The sequence below is a fragment of the Tinamus guttatus genome, unplaced genomic scaffold (genome assembly GCF_059628265.1).
Source record: "Tinamus guttatus ecotype Peru unplaced genomic scaffold, ASM5962826v1 Tinamus_guttatus_pri_ptg000830l, whole genome shotgun sequence".
Classification (NCBI taxonomy): Eukaryota; Metazoa; Chordata; class Aves; order Tinamiformes; family Tinamidae; genus Tinamus; species Tinamus guttatus.
In genome coordinates, this window is record NW_028289364.1 from 1 (window position 1) to 8,821 (window position 8,821).

General features: G+C 68.1%; 1 protein-coding gene across 1 annotated transcript; it reads left to right on the plus strand.

The window, feature by feature from the left end:
• The first annotated feature begins 346 nt into the window (after window positions 1–346).
• LOC148591403 (ferredoxin-2, mitochondrial-like) lies at window positions 347–3,036 on the plus strand. Its single transcript, XM_088537638.1, has 4 exons — window positions 347–471; window positions 574–680; window positions 1,260–1,347; window positions 2,816–3,036. Exons 1-4 carry the CDS (start codon window positions 353–355, stop codon window positions 2,970–2,972), a joined length of 471 nt encoding a protein of 156 aa, XP_088393764.1. The 5' UTR covers window positions 347–352; the 3' UTR covers window positions 2,973–3,036.
• Window positions 3,037–8,821: the final 5,785 nt, after the last annotated feature.

Genomic DNA, 8,821 nt, shown 5'->3' on the forward strand with positions numbered 1-8,821 from the left:
AATAATTATTTATAGTAATTACTAAAAATTATGTTTAATCATTATTGATCTCATTACTAGTGAATGAATTAATGAAGTTAATGAATTAAATCTAAATAATTTAATAATTAATAGTCACTAGTAATTAATAGTAAATGGTAATTAACTAATAGTTAATGATTAGCGGAGCGCGGGCAGCGCCTGCAGCGGCCCCCTCTGGCCACGCCCCCTCCTGGGGGCCACGCCCCCTGTCCCGGCCACGCCCCCTCTGGAGGCCTCGCCCCCGCCCGCGCGGCGCCCACGTGACTCCCGCGGCGGCGGCGCCCACGTGACGGCGGCGGCGCCCACGTGACGCCGCCCACGTGACGCCGTCATGGCGGCCTCCACGGCGGCGCGGCGGCTGCTGCGGGGGGCGGCGCGGGGCCTGCGCGGGGCGGGCGGAAGCGGCGGCCCCGCCGCGCCGGAAGCGGAAGCGGAGGCCGAGGCCGCCGTGTGGGTAACAGCGGGGGCGGTTCCGCTTCCGGGGGTGTTACCGGAGCCGGTGCCCGTTCCGGTTCCGGTCCCGCCGCCGTTACCGGTACCGGGTCCCCCCAGGGTGAACGTGGTGTTCGTGGACCGCGCGGGCCGCCGGGTCCCGGTTCGGGGCCGGGTCGGGGACAACGTCCTGCAGCTGGCGCAGCGGAACGGGCTGGAGCTGGAGGGTGCGCGCCGGAACCGGAACCGGGACCGGAACCGGAACCGGGACCGGAACCGGGACCGCGACCGGGACCGGGACCGGAACCGGGACCGGGAGGGGCGGGGAATGGGGGGGGCGGAACCGGGGGGCGGGGTTTGGAGGAGGCGGGGTTTGGGGGGCGGGGCCGGAGCGGAACCACCACCGGGGGCGGGGCCTTGGGGGGGCGGGGATCGGGGGCGGGGATTGGGGGCGGGGCCTGGGGGGGGGCGGAGCCGGGTCGGGACCGGGGGCGGGGCCTGGGGGGGCGGGAGGGGCCCTGGGGGCAGGAGAGGGACCCGGGGGGGGTTGGGGACCCCCCCGAGGGGCTTTTAGGGACCCCCCGGGGGTTTTTGGGGTCTCTGGGGGTTTTTTGGGGTCCCCGGGGTTTTTTTGGGGGTCCCTGGTGTCTTGTTTTGGGTCCCCCCGGGTGTTTTTTGGGGTCTCTGGGTTTTTTTGGCCCCCCCGGGGGTTTTTGGGGTTCCCGGGTGTTTTTTGGGGTCCCCGGGGTTTTTTTTGGCCCCCCCGGGGGGTTTTTGGGGTCCCGCTCCCAGCCCCGCCCCCCCAGGCGCCTGCGACGCCTCCCTCGCCTGCTCCACCTGCCACGTGTACGTGGGCCGGGCGCACCTGGAGCGGCTGCCGCCCCCCGGCGAGCGGTAACGGGGCTGCCCCACGGCGGGAACCCCTGCCCCATAGCGGGAACCACCCCCTGCCCCACGGCGGTAACGGGGCTGCCCCATAGCGGGAATCCCTGCCCCATAGCGGGAACCACCCCCTGCCCCATGGCGGGAACCTCCCTGCCCCATAGGGGGAATGACCCCTGCCCCATAGCGGGACCTGCCCCATAGCGGGAACCACCCCCTGCCCCATAGCGGTAACAGGGCTGCCCCACAGCGGGAATGACCCCCGGCCCCATGGCGGGAATCCCTGCCCCATAGCGGGAACCTCCCCTGCCCCATAGCGGTAACGGGGCTGCCCCGCGGCGGGAACCACCTGCCCCACGGCGGGACCTGCCCCATAGCGAGAACGATCCCCTGCCCCATAGGGGGAATCCCTGCCCCACGGCGGGAATCCCTGCCCCATAGCGGGAACCACCCCCTGCCCCATAGCGGGAACCACCCCCTGCCCCATAGCGGGACCTGCCCCACAGCGGGAACCACCCCCTGCCCCATAGCGGGACCTGCCCCACAGTGGGAATGACCCCCTGCCCCACGGCGGGAACCCCCTGCCCCACAGTGGGAACCACCCCCGGCCCCATAGCGGGAACCCCCTGCCCCATAGTGGGAACCCCTGCCCCATGGCGGGAACCACCCCCGGCCCCACGGCGGGACCTGCCCCACGGCGGGACCTGCCCTGGCCCCACAGCAGCCTCTGCCCCACGGCGGGAACCCCCCCCCACCTCCATGGGGACCCTGCAGCCCCCCAGTGCCCCCAGGATCCCCCCCAATCTCCACTCCCCTCCATGGCCCCTGTTCCTCCTGCCCCACACGGACCCCCCCATCGCCCCTATGGGACCCTCTGGAACCCCCATTGCCCCCCAGGATCCCCATGGACCCCCATTGCCCCCCATGGTCCCTGTTCCTCCTGCCCCACACGTCCCCCATGGCCCCTGTTCCTCCCGCCCCACACGTCCCCCCATGGCCCCTATGGGGCTGCCCCACACGTCCCCCCATGGCCCCTGTTCCTCCCGCCCCACACGTCCCCCATGGCCCCTATGGGGCCGCCCCACACGTCCCCCCATGGCCCCTGTTCCTCCCGCCCCACACGTCCCCCCATGGCCCCTATGGGGCCGCCCCACACGTCCCCCCATGGCCCCTATGGGGCTGCCCCACACGTCCCCCCATGGCCCCTGTTCCTCCCGCCCCACACGTCCCCCCATGGCCCCTGTTCCTCCCGCCCCACACGTCCCCCCATAACCCCTATGGGGCCGCCCCATACGTCCCCCCATGGCCCCTATGGGGCCGCCCCACACGTCCCCCCATGGCCCCGTTCCTCCTGCCCCACACGTCCCCCCATGGCCCCTATGGGGCCGCCCCACACGTCCCCCCATGGCCCCTATGGGGCTGCCCCACACGTCTCCCCATGGCCCCTATGGGGCCGCCCCACACGTCCCCCATCCCGCAGGGAGGAGGATCTCCTGGACGCGGCTCCGCTGCTCCGGGAAAATTCCCGCCTGGGCTGCCAGATCCTGCTGACGCCGGAGCTGGAAGGGGCGGAATTCCGGCTGCCCCGGATCAGCCGCAACTTCTACGTGGACGGACACGTCCCCCGGCCCCACTGACGGCGCCCGGGGGGCCGCGCGCGCCCCATAGCGCCCCACGGCGCCCCACGGCCCCTCGGGAATAAAGCTGGGAGCAGGGATGGACGGAGGCGGCTGCGTGTGCTGGGAATGGGAATGGGAATGGGGAGGGAGCGCGGGGAGCAGGGGTGGGATGCGGGGATGGAGCGTCTGGAATGGGGATGGTGGCCAGGGATGGAGCAGATGGAGTGGGGATGGGATACAGGGATGGAGTGCCTGGAATGGGGATGATAGCCAGGGATGGAGCACTGGGAGCAGGGATGGAGCGCCTGGAATGGGGACAATATCCATGGATGGAGCACTGGGAGCAGGGATGGGATGCAGGGATGGAGCATCTGGAATGGGAGCGATGTCCAGAGATGGAGCAGATGGAGTGGGGATGGGATACAGGGAATTGAGTGCCTGGAATGGGGACCATATTCGGGGATGGAGCGCCTGGAATGGGAACATTGTCCATGGATGCAGCACTGGGAGCAGGGATGGGATACAGGGATGGAGCGCCTGGAATGGGGACGATATCCATGGATGGAGCACTGGGAGCAGGGATGGAGCACCTGGAATGGGCACATTGTCCATGGATGGAGCACCGGGAGCAGGGCTGGGATACAGGGATGGAGTGTCTGGAATGGGGATGGTGTCCAGGGATGGAGCAGATGGAGTGGGGATGGGATACAGGGAATTGAGTGCCTGGAATGGGGATGATGGCCAGGGATGGAGCACTGGGAGCAGGGGGTGGGATACAGGGATGGAGCGCCTGGAATGGGGACCATATCCGGGAATGGAGCACTGGGAGCAGGGATGGAGCACCTGGAATGGGGACATTGTCCATGGATGCAGCACTGGGAGCAGGGATGGGATGCAGGGATGGAGCGTCTGAAATGGGGACCATATCCGGGGATGGAGCACCTGGAACAGGGACAACGTCCAGGGCTGGAGCACCCAGAGTGGGAACGCGATCCTGGAACGGGATTTGCAGCAGGATTCGGGCTGGGATCTGGGAATCCCCAGGGGGGAGGTCCCGGCCCCGCCCCCTCCCGCAGGGGCCCCGGCGTCCGGGACGGGGGGGGGAGCCCGGCCCGGCCCCCCCGCAGGTGCCGCCGCCTTAGGCGGGTCCCGGTGCCGGTTCGAGTCCCGGTCCCGGTTCCGGTTCGGGCCATGGCGGAGCCGCTCTTCCTCGAGGGGCAGATCCCGGATTTCTCCCTGCTCCAGCGGCTGCTCTGCCTGGAACCCGGCGGGGCCGAACCGGCCGAACCGGCCGAACCGGCCCGGGGCGCCGCGGGGTCCGAACCGGCCGAACCGGCCCGGGGCGCCGCGGGGTCCGAACCGGCCCGGCCCGAACGCGGGTCGGTGCTGCCGCCTGCGGGCGCCGCTGCCGCCAGGTGGGACCGGGACGGGGGAATCGGAACCGGGACGGGGGAACCGGGACCGGGATGGGGAAACCGGGACCGGGACCGGGACGGGGGGACCGGGACCGGGATGGGGAAACCGGGACGGGGGAATCGGGACCGGGACGGGGGAACCGGGACCGGCGCGAGGGAACTGGGACCAACCAGGGGGAACCGGGACCGGGACCGGGACGGGGGGACCGGGATCGGGACAGGGAAACCGGGACCAGGACCGGGACGGGGGGACCGGGACGGGGAAACCGGGACCGGGAAACTGGGACCGGGACGGGGGGACCGGGACTGGGACGGGGGAATCGGGACCGGGACGGGGAACCGGGACGAGGGAACCGGGACCAACCAGGGGGAACCGGGATCGGGATGGGGGAATCGGAACCGGGATGAGGGAACCGGGACCGGGACGGGGGAATCGGGACCAACCAGGGGGAGCCGCGACCGGGGCTGAGGAGGGGCTGGACCGGAACCGGGATCGGGATCGGGAGGAGCCGGGATGGGGAGGAACCGGCACCGCGGGATCCAGGACCAGCACCGGGATAGGGATTGGAGGCAACCGAACCGGGACCAGGTGGATCCAGGACCGAGGGCAGGATCAACCCTGGGATTAGGGACACCTGGACCTGGAGAACCAGAACCGGGACCTGGGGGGGTCCTGGGATCGTGGGGGGGGGAATCTGGATCCAGGAGCCATCCCGGTTCCCCCCTCCTGACGTCTCCCACCGGACACAGCGGCACCGCGGAGCCGGGATCACCGGGATCACCGGGAACACCGGGAACGCCGGGACCGCCGGGATCACCGGGAACACCGGGACCGCCGGGATCACCGGGACCCCCCGTCCTCGGCCTGAGATTCCTGCAGGAGTCGGTCCGGCTGCTGGATCCCCCCGAGGAGCCGGGACCCTCCGGCATCCCCGGATCCCCAGGACCCTCCAACATTCCAGGATCCCCAGGACGTTCCAACATCCCTGGATTCCCAGGACCCTCCGTCTTTCCTGGATCCCCGGGACCCTCCGAGATCCCTGGATTCCTGGACCCCTCTGACATTCCAGGATCCCTGGAACCCTCTGACGTCCCCGGATTCCCAGGACGTTCCAACATCCCTGGATTCCCAGGACGTTCCAACATCCCTGGATTCCCAGGACCCTCCAACATCCCTGGATTCCCAGGACCCTCCAACATCCCTGGATTCCCAGGACCCTCCAACATTCCTGGATGCCTGAGACCCTCCAACATTCCAGGATCCCTGGGCCTCTCCGACATCCCTGGATCCCCAGGACCCTCCAACATCCCTGGATCCCTGGGACCCTCCGACATTCCAGGATCCCTGGGACCCTCCAACATTCCAGGATTCCCAGGACCCTCCAACATTCCTGGATGGCTGAGACCCTCCGACTTCCCTGGATCCCCAGGACCCTCCAAGATTCCTGGATCCCTGAGACTCTCCGACTTCCCTGGATTTCCAGGACTGTCCGACACTTCAGGAATCCCGAGACCCTCCGACATCTCCGTATCCCCAGGACCCTCCAACATTCCAGGATCCCTGAGACCCTCCGACATCCCTGGATTCCCAGAACCCTCCAATGTTCCAGGATCCCCGGGACCCTCTGACATCCCTGGATTCCCAGAACCCTCCAATGTTCCAGGATTCCCAGGACCCTCCGACATTCCAGGATCCCCGGGACCCTCCGACATCCCTGGATTCCCAGAAACCTCCAATGTTCCAGGATTCCCAGGACCCTCTGACATTCCAGGATCTCCGGGCCCCTCTGACATCCCAGGATTCCCAGGACCCTCCGAGATCCCAGGATTCCCGGGGCCCTCTGACATCACTGGATCCCCAGGACCATCCAACGTCCCCAGATTCCCAGGACCCTCGGAGATCCCTGGATCCCCGGCCCCCTCCGGCATTCCCGGCTCCGGCATTCCCGGCTCCGGCATTCCCGGGCTCCGGGGCAGCCGGCGGCGCCGCAAGCAGGAGGCTCCGCGCCGGGGGGCCGAGGGGGGGGGACGCGACGTTCCGGGGGGTGACGCTGCGGATGCGGCTGCGTCCCGGGCCCCGCGGGCCCCGGCTGCGCGTCCGGGCACGAGCGCACGGGTAGGGGACACGGATGGGGTGTCCCTTGTGTCCCTTGTGTCCCTTGTGTCCCCTCTGTGTCCCTCGTGTCCCTCGTGTCCCCATGTGTCCCCCCTGTGTCCCTGTGTGTCCCCATGTCCCTGTGTCCCCCTGTGTGTCCTCCCTCTGTCCCCCTATGTCCCTGTGTGTCCCCATGTCCCTGTGTCCCCCCTGTGTGTCCCCCCTGTGTCCCCCTATGTCCCTGTGTGTCCCCCCGTGTCCCTGTGTGTCCCCATGTCCCTATGTCCCCTGTGTGTCCTCCCTGTGTGTCCCCAGTGTCCCTGTGCCCCCCGTGTGTCCTCCCTGTCCCCCCCTGTGTCCCTGTGTGTCCCCATGTCCCTGTGTCCCCCTGTGTGTCCTCCCTGTGTCCTCCCTGTGTCCCCCCGTGTCCCTGTGTGTCCCCATGTCCCTGTGTCCCCCTGTGTCCCCCTGTGTCCCCCTGTGTCCCCGTGTGTCCCCGTGTCCCTGTGTCCCCCGTGTGTCCTCCCTGTCCGTCCCTGTGTCCCTGTGTGTCCCCATGTCCCTGTGTCCCCCTGTGTGTCCTCCCTCTGTCCCCCTATGTCCCTGTGTGTCCCCATGTCCCTGTGTCCCCCCGTGTCCCCCGTGTCCCTGTGTGTCCTCATGTCCCTGTGCCCCCCTGTGTGTCCTCCCTGTGTCCCCCTATGTCCGTGTGTGTCCGCCCCTGTGTCCCTGTGTCCCCCCATGTCCCTGTGTCCCCCCTGTGTCCCCTCATGTGTCCCTGTGTCCCTCTGTGTCCATGTCCCCTCATGCCCCTGTGTCCCCATGGGACACGTCCCCCATGTGTTCTCCCTGTGTCCCCCCTGTGTCCCCATGGGACACGTGTCCCTCCTGTGTCCCTGCTGTGTCCCCCATGTGTCCCTGTGCTCCCCATGGGACACGTGTCCCCCATTTGTCCCCCCTGTGTCCCCATGGGACCCATGTCCCTCTGTGTACCCCCCTGTGTCCCCTCATGTCCCTCCTGTGTCTCCGTGGGACTCGTGTCCCCTCTGTGTCCCCCATTTGTCCCCCCTGTGTCCCCATGGGACGTGTGTCCCTGTGTCCCCCATGTGTCCCCCCCCCGTCCCTCCCTGTGTCCCCCTGTGTCCCCATGGGACCCATGTCCCCCTGTGTACCCCCCTGTGTCCCCTCATGTCCCCTCTGTGTCTCCGTGGGACTCGTGTCCCCCCTGTGTCCCCCCCCGTGTCCCCCCCCTGTGTCCCCCCCTGTGTCCCCCCTGTGTCTCCTCATGTGTCCCCACATGTGCCCCTGTGTCCCCTCATGTCCCTGTGTCCTTCCATGTCCCTCCATGTCCCCATGGGACACGTGTCCCTGTGTCCCCCCCTGTGTCCCCTCATGTGTCCCTGTGTCCCTCTGTGTCCGTGTCCCCTCATGCCCCTGTGTCCCCATGGGACACGTGTCCCCCATTTGTCCCCCCTGTGTCCCCATGGGACGCATGTCCCTGTGTCCCCCCTGTGTCCCTGTGTCCCCTCATGTCCCTGTGTCCCCATGGGACACGTGTCCCTGTGTCCCCCCTGTGTCCCTGCATCTCCATTTCTGCACATCCAACCCCCGGATCCATCCCTGGCTCCCCTGGTTGCACCAGGCATCCGTTTGGATGCATCCCTGCGCTCCCCATCCCTTCTCCCCATCCGTCCGGAGCATCCCTGCGCTCCCCATCCCTTCTCCCCATCCATCCGGATCATCCCTGCGCTCCCCATCCCTTCTCCCCATCCGTCCGGAGCATCCCTGCGCTCCCCATCCCTTCTCCCCATCCGTCCGGATCATCCCTGCGCTCCCCATCCCTTCTCCCCATCCGTCCGGATCATCCCTGCGCTCCCCATCCCTTCTCCCCATCCGTCCGGAGCATCCCTGCGCTCCCCATCCCTTCTCCCCATCCGTCCGGAGCATCCCTGCGCTCCCCATCCCTTCTCCCCATCCGTCCGGATCATCCCTGCGCTCCCCATCCCTTCTCCCCATCCGTCCGGAGCATCCCTGCGCTCCCCATCCCTTCTCCCCATCCGTCCGGATCATCCCTGCGCTCCCCATCCCTTCTCCCCATCCATCCGGAGCATCCCTGCGCTCCCCATCCCTTCTCCCCATCCATCCGGAGCATCCCTGCGCTCCCCATCCCTTCTCCCCATCCATCCGGAGCATCCCTGCGCTCCCCATCCCTTCTCCCCATCCGTTCGGATCATCCCTGCGCTCCCCATCCCTTCTCCCCATCCGTCCGGAGCATCCCTGCGCTCCCCATCCCTTCTCCCCATCCGTTCGGATCATCCCTGCGCTCCCCATCCCTTCTCCCCATCCGTCCGGAGCAT

What these genes read in the sequence shown, in the direction of transcription:
- LOC148591403 (XM_088537638.1), top strand. Translation starts at nt 353, where the DNA reads ATGGCGGCCTCCACGGCGGCGCGGCGGCTGCTGCGGGGGGCGGCGCGG. An exon ending in GCGGAGGCCGAGGCCGCCGT is followed by an intron (nt 472 to 573) that starts GTGGGTAACAGC and finishes GGGTCCCCCCAG; the next exon opens with GGTGAACGTGGTGTTCGTGG. An exon ending in GAACGGGCTGGAGCTGGAGG is followed by an intron (nt 681 to 1,259) that starts GTGCGCGCCGGA and finishes CCGCCCCCCCAG; the next exon opens with GCGCCTGCGACGCCTCCCTC.